This window comes from Puma concolor, chromosome A1 (genome assembly GCF_028749965.1).
Source record: "Puma concolor isolate L17-30 chromosome A1, mPumCon1.1.hap2, whole genome shotgun sequence".
Lineage (NCBI taxonomy): Eukaryota > Metazoa > Chordata > Mammalia > Carnivora > Felidae > Puma > Puma concolor.
In genome coordinates, this window is record NC_141667.1 from 44,368,981 (window position 1) to 44,396,553 (window position 27,573).

Genomic DNA, 27,573 nt, shown 5'->3' on the forward strand with positions numbered 1-27,573 from the left:
AATTAGCTTTTTTGAGGGCAGGGATGCTTTCTCACTCATTGGTATATCTCCTTTAGAGTATCAGTTAACTTTTGCTGCATAAAAACTCCCACTTCTTATGGCTTAAAACCACATTTATTATTTCTCACAATTCTGTGGATCATCTGGGCAATTCTTACGACTTGGGTCAGCTTGACTGGAGCTGGATGTAGTCTAGGAGGCTTCCCTCATGTGTCAGAAGTTGGCAGGCTGGTTGATCTGAGGGATGGGCTCAACTGGGATGATTCGTTTCTGTGCAACATGGCTTCTCATCCTCCAGTAGGCTAGCTCAGGCTTCTTCCACTGGTGGATCTTCACCCCATAGTGTAGGGAGAAATGAAAGTCCTGATGCACAAGCCATCACCAAATCTCTGCTTGCGTCACATTTACTGATGTTCAACGGGCCCAAATAAGTCACAAGGGCAAGACCAGATTCAAGGAGTAGAGACATGGATTTCACCTCTTGATGGGAGGAGCTGCAAAGTCACATTGTCAAGAGGAATCTGTGGCCATTTTTGCAACCTACTATAAGAACCTTGAACTACGCTTGACACACCGTAGGGAGAATGCTTGTTGCAAGAGTTAAGAGGTAAATAATGCCAAATACTGTAATGGCATTATCCATTCCCCTACCCCATGCCATTGGCACATCAACTTCCCCATGCCATTGGCACATTGGCACATCAACGTTGGACCTCTTTGCCCTACCCATTTTGACACAGGAGCCATGCATACTTTATTGGATTATAGGTTCTGTCCCCTAGTCTTTGCTCATTGAACAGATCTGGAAAAGGGGAAACCCTTGGTCTACCAGATCAGGGTCAGCCTTAGCCAGCTGCACGTCCTTCTGCCAGTTGCTGTCACTTGGTTTCCCCCTGGTGGCTTCTTCGTGCCTAGCACCACTCAAGGTGACGTGAATTGCCCAAAAGTTGGATGGAATCAAGAGCCTTCCATGGGAGAGCTCTCGACTTAATGGAAAGCTAGAGATGGAAAGAAAAGGAATAACAGAACCAAATTTTTAAATTACCATCTAGACCCTGTAGCCAGTGAGTCTTTGCTTGTTTCACCATGACTTGGCCCAGAAAAAGGATAAAGCGGTAAAATAAAGATAGTGCATATAAAAGATATCCACATCAGTATAAGTCAGGCGCTGGTGGGTACGGGACAGTGCCATGTTCACTGAATAAAAACGGTAGAGTTGGAAAAGGTGAGAGGGCCTCCCGAGAGGATCAGCTCGTCCAGGGCCTGGTAGGTTCCTGCCACAAAGCCTGCAAAGCCCAGGATGCTGATCAGGGCGTCCTTGGCGATGGTGAGGGGGCTCATGCCCTCCGAGTAGTAGGTGGTGATCTCCAGGAGGGGCGGGATGATGAGGGCCAGGGCGCTGCTGCTCACGGACCCCACCAGGGAGAGGACCAGGTCCAGGCGGGGGACGAGGATGGCCAAGGTGCCTGCAGGAGATGATATGCGATGCATGGATTTTTGGGACTTAGCCAAGTTTTTCAAGTTTGGTTTTAAAATCCTTTTGTTAAAACACAAACCAGCTGTTTCTCACATTTAATTGCATAAGTAAAACATCGAAAGTCCTGTAATACTCTGATCATATTCACTAGAGGTTACACATTAAAAATCTGGTGTGTCTCAGGGCCCCTGGGTGGCTCAGTCACCTACGTGTCTGACTCTTGACCTCGGCTCAGGTCATGATCTCCCGGTTTGTGGGTTCAGGCCCCACATCAGGTTCTGCAGAGCCTGCTGGGGATTTCCCTCTAACACACACAAAATAAATAAACTTAAAAAAAATTGGTGTGTTTTTAATGATTTTTCTAAAATATGCATTCATACTTATTGGGAAGAGAAATCTTCCCTCTGCCTACTTAGGCCGGGTGGGGGCGAGGGGAGGCAGAGGCTGGGGATGAACTGACAATGGATTAACCGGTCAAAAGACACTTTATTTAGGGTTAGGGAACCTTCAGATGAGTTGGCTCCTCCCAGAACAGCCAAAGATAGGGGTCCACATGCCTGTCTCATAGGGTGAAAGGAGTGGGCAGAAAGAGCATCTATGTAAGAAAAAGTGGAAGTTATAACTGGTTCCTATCATTTATTTAAGGAATTTGTCTGTGATGATGGTTGGTCTTTTTTTCTGGTTGAAAACCTTCCAGAGAGGGGATCTATAGAGGCTGTACTTCTTCTGGGATCCTCCTTAATTCAGCAATGGACGTTTAGACAAGGGTTTATTTTTCCCTTCCCTGTGGCTGCTGTTTGTTCAAATTTAGTTTAAAATAATTTTTATGCCACCGAGGCACACTTTGAATCCTCCATTATTCAACAATGATTAAGCTCTTACTCAATAAATAATATTAAATATCAGTGCTGGGAACTGTCCCATCTGTTTGGGACGCATCAATGTAAAAAAGACAGAAATTAACACACACACACACACACACACACACACACACACACCTTGGGGGGGGGATGGGCTAAGTGGGTAAGGGGCACTAAGGTATCTACTCCTGAAATCATTGTTGCACTAGATGCTAACTAACTTGGATGCAAACTTAAAAAATAAATTAAATTAAAAAAACTTTTTAGAGCTAACATTTTAATAATTAACACAACTATAAGCACCTCTTACTTGCAAACAATTAGAATGTGAAATTATTTATAGGGGAAAGGGGTCTTTAGCTGGAAAAGATTGCAGGGGCTCATTAAAAGAGTATCTTCTCCAGGTTTTACATCCATGTCAGAAAACATCTAACAGACACTAGAAGCTAAGGATTTTGAACTTATCCATTTTTTAGTAGGATATCTTACAGGTGTGGGCTTCTGCATTCCTTGTTTGACCTGTTGGCAGATTTTCACCAAGAAAGCCCAAAAGCCTCCCCCGGGCCTGCTGTGGAGGAGTGTGGTGTATCAGAACCGCAACAGGTCTGGAAGGCAGCGTTCTGGCTTCCCCTTGTGTGGCCTTGGGGAAGTCCCTAACCTCCTTCTCAGCCTGTTGCCTCCTCTGCAGAATGGGGATAAATGCTATCTATCTTTGTAGGTAGCATGGCTCACACTGCAGACGGTGTTAAAGTTTTAAACTGGTTTATGTCCCTAGATAACAGAGTTAATTGATGTAAAGCCCTTAGAAAAGTTATCTTTATTGTTACTTCAATTTGTTTCCTCATTTGTGCTGATTGAGGCAATGCATTCAGAAGCTGGAGGCCTCAGGAACTCTTATCTTCGAGGACAAAGTCCTTGATCTCTAAGGTTCCAAATGGTAGTGTCCCTGCTTCCTGGGGTAAACTGGGGACAAATCACTTTAAAGAAAGAAAACCAGTGTCCATTGAATTGCATAGGTTGGTCTAGTACAGCAAGAAGCAAGAATCTCCCTGAGAAGGAGTCTTAGAATCACAATTAAAAGGAACCTTAGAGCGGTGCCTGGGTGGCTCAATCAGTTAAGCGTCCCACTTACGCTCAGGTCATGATCTCACGGTTTGTGGGTTCAAGCCCTGCATTGGGCTCTGTGCTGACAGCTCAGAGCCTGGAGCCTGCTTCGGATTCTGTGTCTCCCTCCCTCTCTGCCCCTCCCCTGCTTGTGCGCGCGCGCTCTCTCTCTCAAAAATAACACATTAAAGGAGACTTAGGGATAGCTGGGGAATACCACACTCCACACAGAAATCTCTGTCATCTCCTTCGCCCCTGCTAAAACACCTGCACAGATGGGGTGCCCTGGATCATGGGGCCTGGAGCATGAGGAGGGCTGCCAGGGGGTGACCGCGGCCAGCTGAAGCCCAGGGGGCAAGTCCAGCTCACTGCTGCCAGTGGGAACGTGAGCCTAGGCTTGCCAAATCATTTTGTTTCCTCCCCCCCCATGTTAGAAGTCTGGATGTATATCAGATCTCAGACATTTTAAATGTTGGCTGAAATTTATACAACACTCAGGCTCAAACAACACACCTCTGCTGTCCGATTAGACTCACTGGCCACAAACCTCTGTCTTGGAGGGTGTTGGCTCTGGACTCAGATGATGTGGGTTCAAATCCAAGTTCTGGCACCTCCTGGCCAATTATTTACTGCTCCCTGCTTCAGTTTTCTCCTTTGTAAAGTGAAGTGTATCACAGTCCTACCTCATTAGGGTTCCTGAGGGGCTGAATAAAATACTATGAAATACGGCCTATGGGGTGCCTGGGTGGCTCAGTCGGTTGAGTGTCCAACTTCGGCTCAGGTCATGACCTCACGGTCTATGAGTTCGAGCCCTGCGTCGGGCTCTGTGCTGACAGCTCGGAGCCTGCAGCCTGCTTTGGATTCTGTGTCTCCCTCTCTCTCTGCCCCTCCCCCACTCATGCTCTCTCTCTCTCTCTCTCTCTCTCTCTCTCTCTCTGTCAAAAATAAATAAACATTAAAAAAAAGAGCACAGTGGCTGGTACACAGTAGGTATTTAATATCAGTTCTTATGATGATGATTATTGTTCAATAAGCTGTCACTCCCTCAGGCTGGACACCTGCGAATCTGATTAATTAGGTACCTGTAAGAATTAGGTTGTCCCTGAGGCTTACATGAGTTACTACTTGTAAAGTATGGTCCTTGAAATACAATTAGTGCTCAAACAATGCTGGTTATCATGATTATCCTTCACCATCTGGCTGATTCCTGATAGCCCTCAGGGAAAGAGCACCATTTTGCTGTGCCTTATACTCACATGTCAGGCAGACCATGGCGAGGCGGATGGACAGGTCCAGAGGCAGTGCCCAGCGCTTTGACACCTGCGAGGTGGCAAAGGGGATGATGATTTCTGCAGGGACGTAGAACTGCAGGGCGTAAGTGCACAGGATACCCACGATGTACAAGAGCTTGACCGACTGGTACAGCCTGCGGGACAAAGCAGAGCATTGCTCCCTGAGGCCACTGTGCTCTGATGCCTGGGCCCTAGGAACATTAACCTCTGACCTTGGGATAGTCCCCGGGGCTGCAGTTTCCTTGTCAACATGATGGGCAGGGGGCTTCTTGGAGCTAAGAGGGAGTCACAGCAGAGCATGCAGTGAAAACCAAAGAATAAAGTATCACGAATTCGAATGGAAACGGGTCATCTCCAAATAGAATCTTGAGCATGGTTACATGCAACACCTTCACAAGCCACTATCACTTGGTGGTCAAGTTTAGGTTTTAGGAACTACAGGCTCAGGCCAGGTACCCTGTGCAGGGAGACAGAAGTGTTAAGTGGTGAAGACCAAAAACCCTGGGTCTAAAATACTCTCGTCCCTTGTGATCTAATGTCAGTCCTTAGCAATGCTCTGGATTCCCCCAGAGTTCTTGGCACATAACAGGCCCTCAACAAATGCCTCTAGTGGGTTGAGAGAACTGCAGAGTCCCGAACCCTTGCAGGAAGACGCGGTCTACAAATAGGGTTGTGTGCAGGCTGGGGGTGAAAGTAACCCTTGTAGGTCTTGGACTGAGGCAGAGACGGTATGTCGGGTTTTACCAAAGCCTGTTTTGACCTATGGAGATAGGACTTTTTCCTTTAGTTGACTAATGTGGTAGCTACATCTCACATACTTAAGAAATGAGTGTGTGTGTGTGTGTGTGTGTGTGTATGTGTTGGGAGCCATTCCTTAGACTAACTTCCACATTTCTGAGTTTCTTGTTCTCACTAGTCCTTCTGCCTGAAACACCACTTACTCCATTTCCACAGGTCCAAATCCCACTAATTTTTTTGAAATTCCCATCTTTTGAGCTATACTGCACGCCAGATATTTTTAGACATGCCCAACTTAATCCCCAGGGAAACTCTGCATTATCGATGAAGAAACTGAGGGTCAGAAAGGTTGAGGAAACCACCCATGACCACAAGCTAGAAGGTGGCGCAACAGAGACTTGGGCCCATGAGTGACAGAGTCGTCCTTGTCTGGACAGAGCTGCCTTGTTGGACAAAAAGATTCCCGTTCTGATGGATTTCTTTCCTCAAAGGTTCCCAAAGCCTCTTTGCTGCTCTGGAGGGCTCCTTTTTCTGTTCCATTTGTGTCTATACACTACCTATCCCTCCCCCATCCTCGCTGGATCACGAGCTGGGGCAGGTAGCGAAGTTCAAGATCTTAGCCTACTCAGTCGGTGCCTCCCAGCTCCCACGTGCCTAGACTGGTGTCTCCACCTAATTGGCATGCAGGAAATGCTTGATGCATGACATTATCAACTTGAGAAAGGGGCCCCATTTAGGTAAATGAAGCCTCCAAGTGACCCTTAAAAAGACAAGCCCCCTGTCATTAATGACCTGCCTGGGTGTGGGAGACAGTGCCACACAACGCGATATGGGTTCATGTGTCTATTTAAATCCTGGCTAAGTCTGGGTCAGCTAACTGTTGCATGAATTGGTTGCATTTGAACATAAAATGTTCACAGTGGTCGTCCCAAATTGGTCCTTGCTTCACTACTTTTTTCTCCTACTCTGACCGGGAGGATGTATACCCTTGGCTGTGGCAAGGAAGGCTTGGTAGCATAGGCCTTAGGAAGTGTCGCTGGAAATGAGTGTTGCTGCCCAACGACTCCTTTCTCTGCCTCTTATTCTCCCCGAGGGCCCCTCCCTTCTCTCCTTGGGTGACCAAGGACTGTCACTTCTCTCTCTTCCTAAATCCTGTCCTCCATACTAAAGCTATCAAGGCCTCGCTCAACACGGGAGGCTGTTGTTCAAAGAGGAGCTCCCTGGACAGAGAAACCAGAGCCCAGGGTGCCAACGACAGTTCTGCTTCTTGCTGTGGAGGCCCTGTAGGCCTCAGTTGCCATCTGTGGAAGGCAGGAGGAAGTAACTCACACATTTCTACCCGGCCCCACGTCCCCCCCACCTGAGGGCCTGTGAAGTTACCAGCAGTTGGGTAGGTTAAGGGTTATGCTGGCCTTGATGTCGTTTCCAAACCGCAGGTAGCCCAGGGCCCCGATGCCAATGTACAGGGCAGTGATGATGGACATTCCCAAAGACAGGATGGCTGGGAAGCGGCGGGCATCCTTCATCTTGTTTTCCAGGGGAAGAACCTACAGAAGCATCATAGCATAAAAAGAGAGAAGAAGGAGAAAGAGGAACATGAACATAAAGAAGAAAGGCATGACACTTCTGAGTATATCCCAACATACCGGAAGCAAGGGCTGGAACTGATATTCATAGCAGCATTATTTCCAAAGCCAAAAGGCAGTAGCAACCCAAGGGTCTAGTGATGGATGAATGGATAAACAAAGACGGTATATACGTACGACGAATATCATTCAGCCTCAAAACAAAAGGAAATTCTGACACATGCCGTAATACGGATGAACCTTGAGGTCATTATTCCGAGTGAAATAAGCCGGTCATAAAATGGCACATACTGCGTGACTCCATTTACATGAGGTGCCTGAAGTAGTTAAATTCAGAGAGTCAGAAAGTAGCATGCTGGGTTCATGGAGTGGGGAGTGAGTGGTTATTGCTCAATGGGTACAGAGTTTCGGTTCTGCAAGAAGAAAAGAATTCTGGGGACGGATGGTGGTGATGGTTGCCCAATAATGTGAATGTAGTTAATGCCACTGAACTCTACACTTAAACATGGTGAAGACGGTAAGTGTTGTGTTAGGTGTATTTTACCACAATAAAAGACGAAGGAAGGAAGGAAGGCCGGCCGGCAGGCCCAGACTCACAAGATGAGCCCTGGAACATTCAGAGCTGGAAGGGCTCTTCAGGTTGTTCAGACCAAGGAGATCAGTGCCCTGGGGCAGCCCCATCTGGCTAGCAGATGCATTTTGTTAGGCCAGCATAGCCTTGTAGACAATTGAAGGTGAATGCCTTTGGGCACAATATTCTTGCCCCATTCACCAGGCCCGCCTCTCCCCTCACATTGACATATACCTGGCCTCTTTGCCCACATTGCCCGCTAAAGGCATTTGAGTTTGAGACTTCCGATTCTAGCGCATTTGCTGCTTTCTGTCCAGAAGGGGAGGCTGAGACTCGGCTTACACAGTGAGCCGGTGACAAGAGTTGGGACTGGGGGTTCTTGGTTCCCCAGCAGGACACTCCCCTGCACACCACGTTCTCAGGATCCTTTTTCCCTACGTGTATATCTGGCCCTAAGAGCGTCCGAGTTGAGACCGCCTACCTGGAGCCTGCTGGGCACCCCAAGGTCACGTCTATCTTTGGAACCAACCTTCTGGCCTTCCATCCCATATACGTTCCTCCTTAGGCTTCTCTCTGCTGACAGTCCGCTTCCACCTTCTCCTTCTCCTTGATCAGGCCATGGGTAAAGCGCACTCTACACACACCATTAGGCTGATCTGTGCTTCAGTTTCTGTATCTGAAAACTTATCTGTTGGAATTTTTTTTTTTTTTTGAGATTTACGTGAGGACCGTAATGGCATACAGTAAGGGCTTAGTAAATGTTAACTGTTCTTGTTTTTAATACTGTGAAGACCACATCTCTATGAAGATGGAGCCTATATAATTCTTATTTTGCAGATGAAGACTGCGGCAGACTGGGGCTGTCCCCCAAAGTTCAAGTACTTGCTTCTATCCAATCTTGACTGTACCCCTCCAGTGCTGGATATAGTTATTACTCGGTAGGACCTTAGCATCTACTCCCTTGTACTGTTGACTCCTTTTTTTGTCCTATACGCATCCCAGCTCTATGCAAATGGAAAATGCTTGAGGGGAATGCCATGTCAGGGTCATGGTTGTGTCTTTCCACTCTCCTCCAGATGAGGGGCAGGCTCCTAGCTGTGGCAGGTGCTCAGGAAAATGTCTGGGGGATTATATGGAAAGCGAACAATCCAACCTGAGTTCTCCCACCCTGCAATACATTTTTGTTATTAATTTTTAATGTTTTATTCTTTATTTTTGACAGAGACAGAGCATGAGCAGGAGAGGGGCAGAGAGAGAGGGAGACACAGAATCTGAAGCAGCTCCAGGCTCTGAGCTGTCAGCAAAGGCCCGATGTGGGGCTTGAAACTCACAAATTGCAAGATCATGACCTGAGCCAAAGTCAGACATTCAACCGATGGAGCCTCCCAGGTGCTCCTGCAATATATTTTTGCTGCATAAATTCTCCAGGCTCACAATGACTTTTTTACTCAGTAGCTGGATTTCTCCTTCTCTCCTTTCTCCTCCCACAATCAATCAAGGAGATAAATGGCCATTCACATAAAGTGGGAAGTCCCTGGACTGGGAGTAAGGAGTGCTTGGTTTTAGCCACAGCTGCAGCTGTTCCCGGTTGGTGACCTGACTCAAGTCCCTTTCCTGTCAGGGCTTAGGCTCCTCTTCTGTAAAGTTGGAGACTGGGCTAGAAGATTTCTAGTGGTAATCTGAACTCTGATACTGATCATCATTACTATCTAGTAGGTGTTTGATACTTACTGAACAATTATTTCCATCATTAGCTGGGGAATTAGAGTTCAGAGAGTAACCCATGGCTGAAGTAAGATTCCAGCATAGTCTGCCTCCAAAGTCATTTACTCAACCACGGCACTCTCCTTTTTGCCATGAGTATCCAACATTCTAAATATAAAGTGCTTCCATTTCCACTAAGATGGTGTAAGCACGTTCCACCATAGCTCTCTTTCTGATTAAACCTAAAAGCCCTGGGCAGGATACATAAAACAACTACCCAAGGACTCTGGAAAGTATGAAGAGGGTCCCTACTTTTTTGTTTCCTTTTTTACTCTCAACACCACACTCCCAGGGCAAGTCCCCATCACAAAGCAGCATCTTGGTGGACCAGTGACTGTGGTGGTCACACAGGCACCTAAAAATCTGACACAAGCTTTTCTCTTTGAGCAAAGGAACTAGGGGAGGGGGATTTGGGGGTCTATAGAATGTAGGGGTAAATCAGCACTGGTATATAATTTGCAGGGTCTAATGCAAAATGATAATGCAGGGCACCTTGTTCAAAAATCAAGAATTTCAAGATGATGAAGGCAGAGCATTAAACCATGTACGGGATCCTTCCAAAGGCAGGTCTCTATGTGATTGCACAGGTTGCATGTCCATGAAGAAGGCCCTGGAAGGAATCCCTATTCATTCATTCATTCATTTTTATTTTAGTTTTTCCCTCTCTTTTCTCTCAGTGCTTAACCCCAGTCAGACTCAGTCACAGGAAGTGTGCATAGCACTATAGGGAGGCTAAAACCCTAGCTTTCTAGCCAGAGAACCAGAAAAAAAAAAAAAAAAGCCACTGGAAGCTGATGAGTGTGCAGGAAAACATGGATAGGAGGATGCTGGAGACACTGATCTCCTGCATCTGTGGGTGAAGTCCTGGGCTCAGCCCTAAGTTGTGCATGTATGGAAATGGGATGTGAAAGATCAAAACATTATTTAAAGAAATGAAAGAAGACCCAAATAAATGGAAAGACATCCCATGTTCATGGAAGACAATACTGTAAAGATGCAGAGGCAATTCAATGGAGAATGAACAGTCTTTTCAACAGATGATGCTGGAACAATTGGCCATCCTATTAAACAAAAATCAACTCCAATGTATAAACATCTTTAACAAAAATTAACTCAGAATGGATCACAGATCTAAATGTACGATAAAATTATAAAATATTTAAAAGAAAATATAGGGGAAAATCTTTGTGGACTTATGTTAGGCAAAGTGGTTTTAGATAAAACATCAAAAGCAGGATCCATAAAACTAAAATTTTGATCTACTGGACGTCATCAAATTTTAAATCTTTTGCTCTATGAAAGGCACTGCTAAGAGAATGAAAAGACAAGCTACAGACTACAGAAAATATTTGCAAATTATATATCCAATAAAGGACTTGCATTTGGAATATGTATAGAATTCTTACAATTCAACAACTGTTAGGTCATTTCCAGTTTATGACTATTATGAACAATGTTGCCATTGTCATAAATTGGAAACAACCTAGCTGCTCTTCAACAGGTAAACCGATAAACAAATCGCGGTATTGCCCACACAGTGGATGTTCAGCCATCGAAAGCAAGGAGCTATTGATGGATGCAACAACACAGATGATCTTTTAAAAAAAATATATGTATATATATATATAAAGTTTATTTGAGAGAGAGAGAGAGAGAGAGAAAGGGCACTCACGTGCATGTGTGCACAAGCAGGGGAGGGGCAGAGAGTGAGACAGGGAGAGAGAGAGGATCCCAAGCTCCGATGCGCGGCTCGAACTCACGAACAGTGAGATCATGACCTGAGCCGAAATCAAGAGTTGGGCGCTTACTCAGCTGAGCCACCCAGACACCCCACAACACAGATAATCTTACATGCAGTCTCAAAAGGTTACATACAGCATGACCTCATGTGTATGACATTCTGGAAACAATAAAACAATAGAGACAGAGAATAGAAAGAGGGTGGTTGCCAGGGGTCGGTGGGGGGCGAGAGCTGACTACAATGGGAGCAGCACAAGGGTTTTGTGTGTGTGTGTGTGTGTGTGGTGAGGGAGTTGTTCTGTGTTCTGATTGTGGTGTATCTATGACTCTATGCATTTCCCAAACTTAGAGAAATGTACACCCCCCCAAGTGAATTGCACTGTATGTAAACTAAAAGTAAACAAAAATTACATGCACAGCACTTCCCTTCCTCAAGTGTGGAAGCACAAACTATATAATAATCCATCGTAAACGTGTAGTACTTTCCAGCTTAAAACTCCTTTTGTTTCTTCATTACATCCTGTAAATTGTATACCTCCGTTTGCCTTGCTTTTAAAAGATTAGGAAACACATGTTGGCATGAAGATAAATGTTTAATAGATGTATTGGGACAAGAGGTTACTTTCTCTTATGTGCACACAGAAACCCAGAAACCCAGAGCTCCCGGCTCCTGTTCAGAAGGCCACCCACAGCACCGGGGAAAGGCTACCCCAATTCCAACCTTACCACGCCAATGCTTTCAAATGAAAAAATGGCTGTTCCAAAGAACAGAGGATAGGTCTTCCAACTTGCTACCAGTGGCAACCGGCTGGGGTCTGGAATTTCCTACGGAAGAGAGAAATGTAGTAGGACCTTATTCTTAAAGCGTGTTTGGGCTCATTTAAGAGGGGAATATTCTGACAGTAAATCTAAATTAAAAAACAAAAACAAAAATAAATGTCAAGAAATTCAGAAAACTTCAAAAGGAAGTAGGCACCAAAGCTGATTTTAACACCACACGATACCGAAGAGCCAGAGGAAAGAGACATTGAGGTATTCAAAGTACTGAAGGGTCAGGACCTCATGATGTGAGTATGGCTTACCAGAATCCTCCAAAAGAAAATCTTACACACCACAGGTTGGTACCAGCCTGAAATGCCCTTGGACACTTGGTATGTACCAGAGGTTAGGGGTGACAGAAAGTGCTGTGTCTATAGTTTCAGTGATATTCTAGGGAGTCCAAAGTAGTTAGATAGATATGAAAGTCCCCTTTTATAGATCCTCAATGAGTTATAAATTGAAGGGAAGAAAAGTACTGGAATAAATATTTTATGTGCCCTGTGACCTGGAATGTGACACCAATTACAGAGCTATTTCTCTAACTGGGCCACCTCAGGAATGGTCTAAAAATGACTCGAAGGTAGCTATCTCATTAAGAAATTCACTTTTGTAGGATTTATTAATATATTGTCTTAAGGAATATAAGACCGATTTGTAGTCCTCCTACAATACTTAACTCATTTGTTATTTTTATTAAATTCCATGGACAAGGGGCGCCTGGGTGGCTCAGTCGGTTAAGCGTCCGACTTCAGCTCAGGTCACGATCTCATGGTCCGTGAGTTCGAGCCCCGCGTCGGGCTCTGGGCTGATGGCCCAGAGCCTGGAGCCTGGTTCCGATTCTGTGTCTCCCTCTCTCTCTGCTCCTCCCCCGTTCATGCTCTGTCTCTCTCTGTCTCAAAAATAAATAAACGTTAAAAAAAATTAAAAAAAAATTCCATGGACAAGATAATTTTTTTTTTTGTGACTTCTGAAAGAGAATAACATCTGAAAGGTATGAGGTAGGCCAAGGGTTTAAATTTCTATGCAGCCTTGTCCAATAAATACAATTAGAAAGGATGGAAAAAGTAGAAACTGAGGGAAAATCAGTATCCGTAATTCAACCTCAAAGGCATCATAATTTGCATTGTGACAGATTTGCTTGTGGTCTTCTGAGATTAGTCTCTGTGATAATAGGATCCAGTAGGGGATCCTATTTTTCATTTGCATTTTGCTGCTATCTAACCATTAGAGGAATGGTCTGCAGTTCACCAATCAAGATGTTTTCCTTACAGAGTATAATTTTTTTCAAAGCCCAGAATCTGACAAGTATTGGAGAAGCAATATAAAAGAGGAGATACCGAGAAGAAGGAGACTGCGCAGAGACACCTTTGCGGAAAAAATGGTACAATGGTACTAGGCTGGAGAGTCAGGTACATACCTACCCTCAGGGCTGGCTCTAGGCAGGTATCTAGAGAAAAGTCTCTGCCCACTGGAAGGGTCAGGTGTGTGGTGTGCACTAACCTGGGCAATATACTGGGTGATGATGATCAAGCTGACCAGCATGCTGATGTTGGCCAACATGGAGAAGACGGTCAAGACCCTGAGGTTCCGGATGAGGACCAGCAGCACCAGGAAGGGCAGGAAGGCAAGCATGTAGAGTCGAGAGTCCATGGTGGGCGTCAGAATCACTGTCTCATTGTAATGGCAGTTGTTGGTGGTGCCATTAACTGCTTCCACTACCTGAGGAAGAAATGGGAAAAGCAAGGGGGAAGATTCAATGTATCTGTTGGCCACACGATGAGCTTAGTGCGTGGCCCATAATCAAGTCCCTCACAAAGAGCTGGAATATCTCACGTGCCAGGGCCTCACAATGAGTTAGGGTGGGTGTCTCTTTTGCTTATAACCAAAAAACCCATCGCTTACTGTTTCTTAATTGGACCAATACTGGCATTCTGAGTGAGAGAATTATTCTTTGTCAGGACTGCATTCACTGCAGGACATTTAGCATCCCTGGACCCCACCCAATAAAAGCTATTTGCATCCCCCAATCATTGTGGTGCACAAGAAACACCCCTCTGCACACAATACAAACATCCCCTGGTAAAGTCAGGGGGAATGGGGGAGAAGAGGGTTGGTACTACCCTCATTTAGAATCAGCCTGAATTAACTGATAGAGTTGTATTCTGCAAGCAATACAATTAGAACAATTAGAAACTAGAGTTAGGCAAGAAGAAAACGTAAAAGCAATGACAATCTCAGTACCCATTGGTAGCCAGGGTAATGTCCTGGAATATATTCATCTATGCATTTTCTTGTCTTTTTTAAAAAAAATGTTTAAATGTTCTTATTTTTGAGAGAGAGAGAGAGAAAGAGAGAGTGAGAGAGCACACACACATGGGGGAGGGGCAGAGAGAGAGGGAGACACAGAATCCGAAGCAGGCTCCAGGCTCTGAGCTGTCAGCACAGAGCTCGACGCGGGGCTCAAACCCACGAACCCTGAGATCATGACCTGAGCTGAAGTCGGACGCTTAACCTACTGAGCCACCTAGGTGCTCCCCATTTATGCATTTTCTATACCATATCACAAATTACATGTATCACATGCATCCTTTCCATTTTACAAGACTGCAATCACAGCATATGCTCTTATTTTGAAGTCTCCTTTTCATTTAATATACCACAGCTACTTGAACGAACGATTAAGTCTATTTTTTTTCTGATTCCTCACTATAATAGGAAAAATATTTGGCACATTAGCCAGCACTCATGGTCTTCTATACTGGGCACCATTCAATCTGGAAGGCTCTTCCTCTCCCAAAGCCGACACCTTCTACAACCAATTTTATTGCCTCTCCTGGCCAAGTCCTGCACATTCCTGCCTCCAGGTGTTCATGCCTCCCTTCTCGGCTGCCAGAACCTCTCCTCCAACCTTCCTTCAATACCCAGCCCAGATGGACCTCCACAAGGGAGACTTCCCTTGCTCTAATAATCTTTTCTGCCCCCACGTATTTTGCCCCTTAAGTTCACAATTAAGCAGCCCTGCCCTCAGAGTGTTGTCAGTGGTGTCCTGACCCAGCACCAAAATACACTGATGCTAACTTTTTATTTTTTAGAACACATTCTACTGAGCCTGCCAACTCTTCAAGTGAATGCTTGCTATGTCTTTAGACAGAGATGATAACGTTCAGCAGACTGATTTCCAAGCGGCCATCTGACGACGTGTTTTCAGAGCCTTCAAACAATCAAACTCTTTGACCCCATAATTTTACCTTAAGGACTATATGCTAAGGAAATAAAGGGGTATACAAACATTGCCACAGATTTTAGTAGAAAAACAAAGGGAAAAAAAGAAAATATCCAACGACAGAAGACTAAGTCATGGCTAATCTGTGTGATGAAATATGAAACTAGCAGAAGTTATATTTAAAAATATAAGGACATTACAAAATGCTCACCAGCTGATACTAACTTAAAACAATAACCTGAGTGGTTGAATTAACAATAACTTTGTTTCATTTTGAAAAGCAATATGGTATGGTGTTCAAGAACTGGAGCTCTGATGTCAAAAGGCCTGGATTTTTGACTGTGCTTCTGTGATCTTGTATACATTATAGTTCATAGCTTTAGTTTTCTCATCTGCGAAATGGGAATAGCCACAGTACCTACTCTGATAAGGCTATGGAGAGAACTGAATGAAGGGAAGCCCATACCATGCTCCCTGTTCCTGACATAGAACAGACGTTAACTCTGAACGCTTACTATTTTTTCCTTCTGATTTCTTTACATTTCTAAATTTCTAAATCATTGACTAAGGATGGCCTTTGTTACTACCCATATTATTTTGCTTATATTGCTACAAGATAACTTCTAGGCTAGATCAAAACAACGTCCTAGAGACAACAACTGTTAAACCGGAGGTTAAGAAGCTAAAGGTAGATAAAGATGGTCCAAAGAATGGGACGCCTGAGTGGCTCAGTCGGTTAAGTGTCCAGCTTCAGTTCAGGTCGTGATCTCACAGCTCATGAGTTCAAGTCCTATGTTGGGCTCTGTGTTGGCAGCTCAGAGCCTGGAACCTGCTTCAGATTCTGTCTCTGTCTCTCTCTGCCCCTCCCCTGCTCATGCTCTGTGTCTCTCAAAAATAAATAAACATTAAAAAAATTAAAAAAAAAAAAAAAGATTGTCCAAAGAAGATTAGATATCATCCAAAAAGAACCATATCCGTTTTAGGAGAGTTAAGGGTGATTAAGCTCCAAGGCTGGACAACTGACAAAATCCAAGGTTCCTTCCAGCTCAGTTTTAGAGACGGGCTTTGAGAATGGGTCCAAGGCACCTGACCAAGGGTACTATGAAAAAAGTAACCACTTGTAGAACAGACACGTGAACTGGGGGAAGTCTGGGTTCTTTGATAACATCTAATTTAACTTCCTTTGTTGTACTGGTGAGGACACTAGGAGCCCAAGAGAAGAAGCCACATTTGCTCAACAACTAAATGAGGACCCTCCTCTTCCACGTCCTTTTCCCTTCCACCTTCTCTAGAAGACTCTACCTGTTTTAAATTATCAGCCAGAAACACAACGTACACACAGCAGAAGCCCAGCTGGGTGACTATAAGGAAGAAGCTCACGATATGCCTGGAAGAGAAGGGAGAGAGAGAAAGCGCGTTATAAAAGAAGAGTTGATTTGTCAATTCGATGTCTGTCCCTAGGGCTTGGTGTCCCTGTACCAGCACCCTCCGTCCTGCTACCTCAATCAACAATGGGGCAGTAAGAAGTGAGGTAACGACAGTTCTTTTTAACAAATGTTTCTCGGGGCGCCTGGGTGGCGCAGTCGGTTAAGCGTCCGACTTCAGCCAGGTCACGATCTCGCGGTCCGTGAGTTCGAGCCCCGCGTCGGGCTCTGCGCTGATGGCTCAGAGCCTGGAGCCTGTTTCCGATTCTGTGTCTCCCTCTCTCCCTGCCCCTCCCCCGTTCATGCTCTGTCTCTCTCTGTCCCAAAAATAAATAAACTTTGAAAAAAAAATTAAAAAAAAAATGTTTCTCAACCATCCTCACACTCTCAGCTCAGCAAGTGGTGAGATTCTTCGTGGTTAGGAACCTCCCCCATCCCTGGCTCTGTGGCATTCCTCATAATTGATACTAAATTGATGTAGGGCAGTAGGCACCACATTTTTAATTAGCTATCACTAACATTAAAATTTTTTCCACCAGGTGCCAGACACCTCATTAGGCTCTGAGGAAACACAAATAACACATGGCGCCCTCCTCTAGGGGTTCATAGAGTCGTGGGTGAGATGGACAAAAAAGAATATGGCACCAAGGGCCATGGTGAAAAGGACACTTTCCCCAAATTATAGAGCAGAGAGCCTTCCTAGAAAAACCAATACCTCAGTGGGAATCCCTTGGGGAGGGGAAGAAAGAGAGATATTTTAAAAAAGAAGACGAGGAGGAGGAGATGGAGAGGAAGAAGTGAGGAAAGCATTTCAGCAGAGGAATTAGGCAGATTTCTCTGGCCGTGTGGAATCCATTGGAGGGGGCAAGACTCAGGATGGGAAGACTGGATAGGAGATTCTTACAAGAACAGAGGTGTCCAGCAGCCTGGACAAAGACAAAGGCATTAAAGCATTTTAAGGCGTACCAGGGATCTAGAACTTAAATAACCTGTTGACCACCTACATCTGGGGGAAAGGGAAAGGAAATGATGAAAGGTGACTGATGGGCTTTGGCTCAGACAACAAAACGAACTGGAAGGAAGGAACAGGTTTTAGGAGAAGGGCATGAATTGACACATTCAGTAACTGAATTATTGAGTCTGAGGTTCCTAGAAGAGACATTCAGGAGACCACTTATATAGACAACTTATATATAAGGAGACCCTTACATAGGGTCTGGAACTGCTGATTTGTCAGTAATGGATAAGGTCTTGAGAAGGCAGGTCAGTGCTGGGGAGTGTGTGGGGGGAGGAGAAGAGACGGCAGAGTTCCAAACCCTAGAGAACACCAATATTTAAAGGGGAGACAGAAACAAAGGAGCCTGCAATGAAAGCAAAGGACTGGCCAGAGAGGTAGGTGGGAAACTAGGAGTGGGGAGAGGGTTTAGTAGAAGCCAAGGGAAGAGAGAATGTTTGAAGAAGAGAATAGCCAATTGTACCCACACTGTTGAGAGGCTCTCTAGGGCAAAGAAGGTGCAATAAAGAGGCCTTTTAGGACACTGGTGGAAAGAGCTTCAACAGAAGTGTAAGGACAGAAAATCTAGGTGACCCACGGAAGTGGTGTGAACCAGATGTACGGAAGCAAAGTCAGAGGGTGTGCTGTTCTTTCACGGAGCTAAGTGTGAGTCTGGGCTTGATGGGCCCATTCCTTCCATTCATCACTGTAGACCCATTGCCTAGAACACAGCCTGACACACTGCAGGCATTCAGTACATATCTGCTGAATAAGCAGCTGCTGAATGTAAGATAGGATGGTTGCTGGAGGATGGCGTGAGGTCCAGGAAACTTTATGAGTTTATTTCATTATTTTTAAGATGGCGGTGCATGAGTGCATTTAAATGTTGAGAGGAAGAGACCACGGATCAAAATAGAAGTTCAAGTTATAGGAGAGGGGATGATTCGTGGAGCAAGAGCCCCAAGAAGAGCAGGAAAAGCTGCTTTAACTTCATTTTAATTTTAACTAGGCTCAGGGCACTTGGGTGGCTCGGTCGGTTGAGAGTCCGACTTCAGCTCAGGTCATGATCTCATGGTTTGTGAGTTCGAGCCCTGTGTCAGCTTCTGTGCTGACAGCTCAGAGCCTGGAGCCTCCTTTAGATTCTGTGTTTCCCTCTCTCTCTGCCCCTCTCCTGCTCATAGAGGGAGGCTCTATGAGCCTCCACCCAGTGTGGGGCTTCAACTCATGGCCCTGAGGTTAAGAGTCGCATCTTCTACTGACTGAGCCAGCCAGGTAAATGCTGCTTAATATGTCCCATGATGAGTACAAGGATTTGAGGGGTAAGTGATAGGGGAAGCCTCCTCTTGGCTCACACTCTGGTAAAGTTCTGGTTATCGTCCCAAAGTCTTCCCTCGTCCGCTCAGAGGCTGAATTTATTGATTCAGTATGTGAACAGGCTTTGGGCCTAAGGAGGCCCCAGACCCATGATGGTCTGTCGACTACATTACATGAGAGGGCACAGCGCAGGGACTGTAATGGTGTAGGGTATCCGAATTCAACAGCGACTTTGGCATACATGGTGCTCAGAAAAGAGTACACAGACAGGGTGGGGACAGGCCTGAAAACAAAAACGGAAGAGTAGATTTAGCTCCAAGTACCACAGAATGGAAGGGGTTGACTTGTCAGTGTCACCCCTGAAAGCAAAAGACAGGAGTTGCCGGAGGAGGACTTCAGCACAGCCAAGGGTCCTTGACGTCTTGGTCTTTCTTCCCTTTTCTTCTCACGATCAATTCTCCCTGAGGGACCTCTTCTGACCTCTGCCACCATGGCTGATGACTTCGGTTCTGTATCTCTTGCATGAAGATATGTTCAAATCCATATATATCACTACCCACCTGCCATCTCCACTTGAACTTCAAACTCAACTTGTCCAAAACGGAAGTCCTCAGAAATCTGAGTCAACCTTGCCTTTCCTTTTCCCACAGTCCACAGTCCAAAGCATAACCAAATTCACTTTTCCCCATCCCTATTGCCACCAGCTTGGTCCCAGCTGTCACTGCTATCTGCCTTGATATTGTCAATAGCCTTCTCATGGGTCTCACTAAATCTATGGTTGCTCGCTTACAATGTATTCTCTTAACAGAAGATTTTTTTAAAAGATTTTTTAAAATGTTTTTTATTTATGGAGTACTTGGGTAGCTCAGTTGGTTAAGTGTCTGACTTCAGCTCAGGTCATGGTCTCACAGTTTGTGAGTTCGAGCCCCACATTGGGCTCTGTGCTGACAGCTCGGAGCCTGGAGCCTGCTTTGGATTCTGTGTCTCCCTGTCTCTCTGCCCCTCCCCTGCTTGTGCTCTCTCTCTGTCTCAAGAATAAATAAACATTAAAAATTTTTTTTTAATTTTTTTATTTGAGAGAGAGATTGAGAGAGTGGGAGTGGGAGAGAGGCAGAAAGAGAGAGAGAGAGAGAGAGAGAGAGAGAGAATCCCAAGTAGGCTCTGCACTGGCAGCACAGAGCTCGACGTGGGGCTTGATTCCACAAACCATGAGATCATGACCTGAGTTGAAATCAAGAGTCAGACACTTAACGGACTGAGCTACCCAGGCGTTCCAAAGCCAGAGAGATCTTTAAACAATACAAATATGATCATTTGCCTGATTAACACACTCCGGTGGCTTCCTGGTTGTTTTGAAGAAAAGAACAAAGCCTTTAGGAGGGCCTAAAAGGTACAGGTTGCTTGGGCCCCTGGGTCATTCCTCAGTGTCATCTCCTTGATTCTCTGCCCTCAAGCTACCTAAGTATTTCTGTGCCTTGAAACTGTCACGCATACTTTCGTGCTTCAGACCTTCACACCCTGCTCTTCCTTCTTCCTGGAAGGCCGTCCAGGCTCCTGCCCACTTCCCCTAGGTAATTCCTCATACTCAAGAATTCTTCCTTTCTGGGCTCATCTCAACTGTTCCATCTTAGGCAGCCCACATGAGCTCATGCGCATCTCCTTACCTGCCCGGTAGCAACTAGTATTTTTTTTAACTTTTTTTCTAAAGTTTATTTATTTATTTTGAGAGAGAGAGAGAGAGAGAGAGAGAGAGAGAGAGAGAGATACACAGCATGAGTGGGAGAGGGACAGACAGAAAGGGAGAGAGAGAATCCCAAGCAGGCTCCACACTGTCAGCACAGAGCCCGATGTGGGGCTCAAACTCACGAACTGTGAGATCCTGACATGAGCCAAAATCAAGAGTCAGGTGCTTAACCAACTGAGCCACCCAAAGCACCCCAGAAACTAGTATTTCTTTCCTTCATCACACTTATCCCAGTGGTTATTAAGTGACTGTCTCCTAAACTGTACAACGCTTGTCTTTGCCACTGGATTATGGGTTCTTTGAGAACAAAGCCTCCTTGCCTTGCTCTCCACAGTATTTCCAGGGCCTAGTACATAATACAATTGGACAAATGCAGTTTAATAAATAAGCAAACGGTATTAAAGCTGCAAGACAAAAGAATGAGCACCCTGTCACTGGAGGTATACAAGGAGGGGGGCTGGATCGGGAAGATTGCCAATGAACCCCGTCCATGTGGAAAGGTCCAGTATTCTGTGCCACACGAGACAGATTTCCAGGGAAGAAGGCATCCCTGACAGCCACACATGTCCTCCTCCTGTACCTTACTCCACTTCAGGTAAAGCAAGAACAAGGTACCTTCCCCAGTGGGCATGGCTCCGGAGCCAGGCGCTGGGGCTGGCTTCCAGTCCGTGCAGTACTGTGTCGCCATAGTCCATGAAGGGCTTGTTAAGCCTGTGGGAGAAAGTACACACACAGTTACCAAGAGGCACTTTAACCTAAGATCATGTACTGAAAAGTCAGGAGACACACAGCAAGGCAGGACCCCGCTAGAGTGGAAAGAACACTGGGGCAGAGACCCAAGTCCTAGTTCAGACTTAGACGCCTGGAGGTACTTCTTGGGTGGCTTGTGTTCCTTCCCTGTCAAGTGGGGTGGTTACTACATGACAAGGGTAATAATGCATACCTCACGTGGGCACAGTAGTTTTCAAGTCCATGATCCCAGTGGATTCTCATCACAGTTCTCTGAGGCAGGGTTAGGCATGGATTGTTTATGCCTGATTTCCAGATGAGCCAAGCAGATAAGCCCAGTGGCCTGATCAATATCACCTATTGAGTCATATGGCAGAGCCTTGCCTTAGATCCCTGTCCCACTGCTTTTCTCTTTTCCTTGGCCTTCTTGGACGAAATTCAGAACTCTGGCTTATTTAGGAGGTTTCTGGGAGGTCCCTGAGACCCGAGTATCAAAGGAATCACCGGGGAGGATGCTGTTCTCCTTACCTGTGGCAGAAGCGCCGGGCACACTTGACCAGGATGTGCATACAGTGGCAGGCGATGAAGCCCATTGCCAGCAAACTGAGCGGGCCCGTCTGGAAGAAGGGGGAGTCAAGGGAAATGGGAAGAGAGAAGAGGATGGACTTATGAAGAGCACTGCAAGGAGATACCTGGTAGCACAGACGCCATTCAGCACTCGAGGGCCTTTCCAGCAAACTGCTTTGCAAGTCCCTGCTTGCTAAAGCAGCAACAGCTATTCTTTCGAATATAATCTCAAGTGGTACTCCGATAAAGTACCTAAAGCAATTCCAGTGGGTGTTGTGGTGGGAGTAGGGGGCTCCTTCTGAGACCCCCTACGGAGCGCTAGTGCTCCATAGGACACAACTGGAAAACTAGTCATAGTCCAACCCCTGCATCCTACAAGGGAGAAAACGGAGTCCCAGACAAGGGACAGAGTGGCTAAGGCCACTCAGAGTCTGTGGCAGAGCCAGAACTCAAGCCCTGGCTAGATGTCTAGACTCTAAGTCTGGACCCAGCTGCCTCCCGGAAAGACTGCTCATTGCAAGCCACTGAAAACCCTTAGAGCCTCTCTTCCCACTTCCCTTCTACAATCCAGTCATACTGGTTCCCCCCCCCACCCCCCCACAGCAGCCCCTCTTACCAGGATGCCCGCATTCTTCACAGCCAGGGGAAGTCCCAGGATCCCTGTGCCCATGTTGCCTTTTACCAGGTGAACCAAAGTCTGGAATGCTCTAAAGGAGAAGAGACATGAGGGTGTAGGTGTTTGAAGGTGAGGAGGTCCAACAGGCTCCTCTCACAGCATGCCAACACCAGAGTTCGGCTGGATAGGCGGGCTCCCGGCCATCTCTCAGTCCCCATGGTCTTGACTGGCACCTCTGGGTTTCCTGTGGGGTAACCAACCATCTCAGTTTGCCAAAACTCTTCTGGTTTTAGCAGCTAACACTCAGTGTATACGATTCTAATATTCAGTATATAATAGACACTATGCTACGTACTTTACCCATATTACCTCATTTAACCCCTTGTCAAGACTAGGAAGTAGGTTATTGCTTTTATTTTGCTGATGAGGAAACTGAGCACAAAGATCTTTTTTTTTTTTTTTTAACGATATGTCCAAAGATAGACTAGGGAGTCAGGACTTGAACCCAGAACTGCCTCAGAGTCCTTGTTCTTTACCCCACTTTCACTGGACTGCCTCCTAGAAATAGGCCCAGACAGATGCATAAAGGGATAATGCTATTTCATAACCGAGGAAACAGAAGCCCAGAAAGGGAATGATCCAAGGTCAGAGAACTAGTAGCTGAAATAGGACTGAACTCAGAGAAAAGGGAAAAGGGCTGGCAGTAAAGAGAAATCATGGTGACTTCTGAATAAATAGGTCAGATGACTTGGGTCTCCAGATGGGGTCTATTGAGACAGGATCATTTGAAGACTGGGCTCCAGAGGAATTTCTTTTGCCCCTCAGGCCAGGACATCAAGCTAGGGAGTGACTTGCTTCCTTTAACCCCCAACAAAAACAAAACCAAAAACTCAGACCCCTTCTTTAAGACAGAAGGGAAGGTTGTGTGAAGGACACCATCAGGGCTAAGTTCCAGGGAGGTGAATTACAAAACAATCTATTGCTATACCTCTTTGTACGTGGACCAGGTTAAACCAAGGTGGGTGTTGGGTTCACATCCACAACTTCAGAAACACTGGAAGTACCCTACGGGAGCTTTCCAGCAAGGACACTGACTGTGATGTATTCTGGAAGGAGCCTGGTCTCTGAGGTTGGACGAACCCGGGATTAAATCCCAAGGCCACTACTTAACTAGCTGTGTCATCTTGGGCAACTCGTCTACTTTGCTAAGCCTCTGCAAATGTTGGAATGTTGGGAGGAATGATATTTTTAAAGGATTGCCCCAACCACCCTCATCTTTATGTTAATCCCTAGATCCTGTAGCTTTCCAAGGATCTGCCCATCCATTTGTTAAGGGTTAAAGAGAACAATTGAGGGGGAAAGAGGGAGGAGAGTCGGGTGCCTTCCTCTCTCCCTGTGGGTGTCAGCATCGCTGACTGAGCACTTGTGCCGGCTCTCCAATAATAGGCTTGTTTTGCAACAAGGAAAGGGTCAGTAGGTCACGTTAGACATTTCTAACCAAAGGACTTAGGAAATCAGAATTTAACTTTGGGCTACTCAGCCAACTTAAAAACTTAGTGGGGTGAGCTGGGCAAAGCACTGGGCTGGGAGGCAGGAGACCCATGATTTATGGCCCTAACTCATGTGTTGACCTTGGACCTTTCTGGGATTCACAGCATCCAGCTTTTAAGGGCGCTGTACTTGAGGGCTTTATGTACAAATCACCTCTGCAGCCATCCTGGGAGGAGTGAAATGTCATTTCACAGAAAAGAAAGTGGGGCACAGAGAAAGTTCTGTCACTTGCTCAGGCCAGTTAGCAGCTAAGTGGGAATGTGAACTCGGGTGAGCTGACCTGAGTTCCATGCTTGCCTGACTTGTTTCTCTTTCGCTCCAAAAGCCACAGAGGATCCCTCTACTTCTCTCATGCTTTTATTTCTTTGATTCTTGAGTAGTTGAAATTGCCTCCAAACCACGTGTCGGTTTAGGACGTGAGAGCTAGTCTATTCCCCCGAAGGCCTCGGATTGAGAAATATCCCTACTCAGCAGTGGATGGCCCCAAGGCCTGGAGAGTTCACCCTCAGTGTCAGGAATTCACAGCCCCCAGGATTAGCCCCCGGGGCAGCTGAGCCCTGTCTGGTGGAGTCATCGTGTCCACAGGGTCCTGGGCAGCAATGGAAAGGAGCTTTGCTCGCCCTCCCCGCTGCTCGTCCCCTCCCTTCAGGTGTAATTCCCACAGGCAGCCTCTCTAAATTTGTGCTGAGGCCAAATTAGCCCCATTTTGCATATGGGGAAAACTGAGGCTTGGGGAAGGGAAGGTGCAGAATCACAAGGTAAACGCAGGTGTTTTTTCTACTACACCAGTGGGGTCAACAGGTTCTCTTGAAGCGGCGGCACTCTCCACCACACCACCTCACCCACATTTCCTAAGTGGACTGGCCACTCTGCTTGAGTGGTGGACGCCGAGGTTGCTGAGCCCCGTAGCTTGGCTTCCCCACCTAAACTCCTTCTGCAGACCCTTCCTTGTCATGGTTTCCAAGCCCCCTCCACTCCCAAACACACCCCAAGGAGGGGGAAGAAAGTCTTCCTCATACTGTGCTTTTGATGTCCTCACCATTGAAGTAGACGCCGAAGTAGAGGCCAGGGTAGCTTGAGGATGGGGTGGGTGGTGGGTAAGGCGTGGCTGTCGGTGAGGCCACTGTGGTTTTAAGCCCAGATCTCACCTTCTCCTCTGAGAAGTTGGGGATTCTGCCCCACTTCCCAGTGGTCAGGATTGACCAGGAACAAAACTGACGTAGGGCCAGCACTGGATTCTAGCGCCCCTCCTGCCAATGGCCCAGTGCGTGGCCTGGGGTAACTAGGCCTTAACGTCCCCATCTGCACCTGTGGAGGGCGGGACCACAAGTCTCCGCTCTCATCTGGACCCAGTCTCTGACTGCTCCGTTTGTGACCTTGGTTTTCCCATCTGCACAATGGGGTGGGGGTCAGACGCAGCCACTCGAGGGTTTTTGCCAAGGCAAGCGTCCGGGCTCGAAGGCAGAAATGGGAGTGGCAGAAAAGAGCACTCACGTTATGCCTGTAGTTTTCTCTAAGCCTGGCGACTCGGAAGGGTGTCCATCCCAGAAACTGGAGTCCTTGCTGTGCAGCCTCTTGGCACTTTTGGGTGGGTACCTGAGGTCCAGTTTGAGGTCAACGGCTCCCTGGGGGCCCCCGGCACTCTTTGTCACGGGCATGACTGTTTCCGAGAGAGGGCTCCGGGTGATGAGGAGGTCTGCTCTGGAAGGAGGCAAGCAGGAAGGTATCTGTCAGGTGCAAACCCGCAGCTCAGCGGCTTGGCTCCTGCCTCAGCAGGCTCTGGCGGAGCTGGAATGAGGACCCGCCCACCTCCCCCGGGAGCGCACTCGTCCTGCCCCAAGGAGCCCAGTGCGAGAGAGGCTGGAGCAGGACAGGCAGGAAGGGATCTGGGAGGGGAGTTACCCACCTCACCTGCACCAGTGACTGCAATACCCATTATTTTAAGAACTCACATTTATGAAGCCCTTCACTAAGAGACAGATGTTCTCCTGAGTTCTTTGCCTACATTTTCTCATTTCATCCTATAAATTAAATGCCAAGGAAATCAGACCCAACTAAAAGGACCTGCCTGAGATCATATAGCTAGAAAGTGACAGAGTAGGGACCAGAGCCCAACTCGTCAGGCTTTTTTTTGTTTTTTAATGTTTTTATTTATTTTTGAGAGAGAGAGAGAGACATAGAATCTGAGAGAGGGAGACATAGAGACTTGCGTGTGCACCAAGTGGGGGAGGGGCAAAGAGAGAGGGAGACATAGAATCTGAAGCAGGCTCCACGCTCTGAGCTGTCAGCTGTCAGCAGAGTCCCATGCGGGGCTCGAACTCATGAACAACGAGATCAAGACCTGAGCCGAAGTCCGTTGCCTAACCATCTAAGCCACCCGGCAGGCTTTTTAACTAACACCTTATTTCTGTCTCCAAGGGAATCCTATACATCCCATCTCCTTATTCATCCCAGGTTGGGGGCTCCACTTCCCACTGGCTGACATCTGTTGTAAGGCCTCCTTCCGGGTGCTTCCCTTTGTTGGGAAAAGTTGGGAGAAAAAAGAGCCAGCACTCACCCACCTCCAGAAGCTTCTTAGCTTTTGTGGAGCTCCAGGGAGAGAGCCGTGAGGGTTCTTTTGGAAAAGGCAGAGACTGTAACAACCCCCAGCCACATTTCACTGGGTAGGACACTGGCGCCTGGAGAGCACGTGATTTGCCTAAGGTCGCACATGACATTCAGGATTGAACTCCGTAGCTAAAGAAGGCCTTGAGGGGGTTTCTCTAGTGTTCCAAGCTCTGTCATTATCTCTGCTTCAGTGACAGATGAACAGGCCAAGATTTCCTCCTTCCTTCAAAATTATAGCATTTTACTCAAGCCACACCGCTCCCTGTACCATCATCTCATGGGCCAAAGGCTTTGCTCCAATGATCTCTCAGCTAACTGGTGGCGTCTGAGACAGATTTGTCCAGGCCCTCCCTTCCACGGGACTCCTTCCAAGGTCCTGGGTGCAATTTTGAATTTGTAATTTTGTATTCTTATTCCGAAAGAGGCCCTTTCCACCCCTTACCGACACCCCCCACCCACCAAGTGGGTTAATCGTCAGGCTCCAAAAAACCTGGCTACCTCTCTGGGGAGCATTGCCACTTTGTTTTTACAGATGTGGAAACTGAGGCTTAGAGAGGTAAAGAATAGCATGCCCGAGGTCACAGCCAATCCTGGGCAGAGTCCCAAATCTACCCTAGCCAGATCTTTCTGTCTCTGAGGCCTGTGGCCCTGACCACTACGTTGACCCCTTGGTTTGAATCCCGGCCCCACCCTTAAGCTTCTTGCCCTGAATCGACTGAGACACTTGCTGTGGTTTGAGAAACGCCCTCTCTTCGCTGGTCTGGCACCGTCTGTGGGACAGCAGGCTGCAGCCTCTGGTCTGTCCAGCCGCAGCACGGAGACTCTACAATTCGATGCTAATCTCGGCTCTCAC

The 27,573-nt window shown here is 46.7% G+C and overlaps 1 protein-coding gene and 1 long non-coding RNA gene across 3 annotated transcripts; one reads left to right on the plus strand and one right to left on the minus strand.

Annotated features, from left to right (window-relative positions):
• SLC36A2 (solute carrier family 36 member 2) lies at window positions 1–27,306 on the minus strand. 2 transcript variants are annotated; one of them, XM_086698295.1, is made up of 11 exons: window positions 26,675–27,306; window positions 25,608–25,814; window positions 22,563–22,653; window positions 21,908–21,996; window positions 21,266–21,361; window positions 16,477–16,561; window positions 13,452–13,670; window positions 11,859–11,957; window positions 6,852–7,018; window positions 4,698–4,867; window positions 1–1,466 (listed from the first exon to the last, which is right to left on the minus strand). In XM_086698295.1, exons 2-11 carry the CDS (start codon window positions 25,769–25,771, stop codon window positions 1,195–1,197), a joined length of 1,452 nt encoding a protein of 483 aa, XP_086554421.1. In that variant the 5' UTR covers window positions 25,772–25,814; window positions 26,675–27,306; the 3' UTR covers window positions 1–1,194. The 2 variants fall into 2 exon arrangements, with proteins under 2 accessions (XP_086554421.1, XP_025779218.1); XM_025923433.2 differs by having other exon boundaries at window positions 2–1,466; window positions 26,671–27,301.
• On the plus strand, window positions 13,121–16,617 carry LOC147584139 (uncharacterized). Its single transcript, XR_015248413.1, has 2 exons — window positions 13,121–13,360; window positions 16,382–16,617. It is a non-coding gene; the product is annotated as an uncharacterized LOC147584139 (long non-coding RNA).
• Window positions 27,307–27,573: the final 267 nt, after the last annotated feature.

Bases quoted from the DNA above. Each gene is read 5' to 3' on its own strand.
- SLC36A2 (XM_086698295.1), bottom strand. From the start codon at position 25,771: ATGCCCGTGACAAAGAGTGCCGGGGGCCCCCAGGGAGCCGTTGACCTC. The intron at 16,562-21,265 runs GTACCTTGTTCT...CTTCTCTTCCAG, and splicing joins AGCCATGCCCACTGGGGAAG to GCATATCGTGAGCTTCTTCC. The intron at 1,467-4,697 runs GTGAGTATAAGG...CATCTCCTGCAG, and splicing joins CGCCATGGTCTGCCTGACAT to GCACCTTGGCCATCCTCGTC.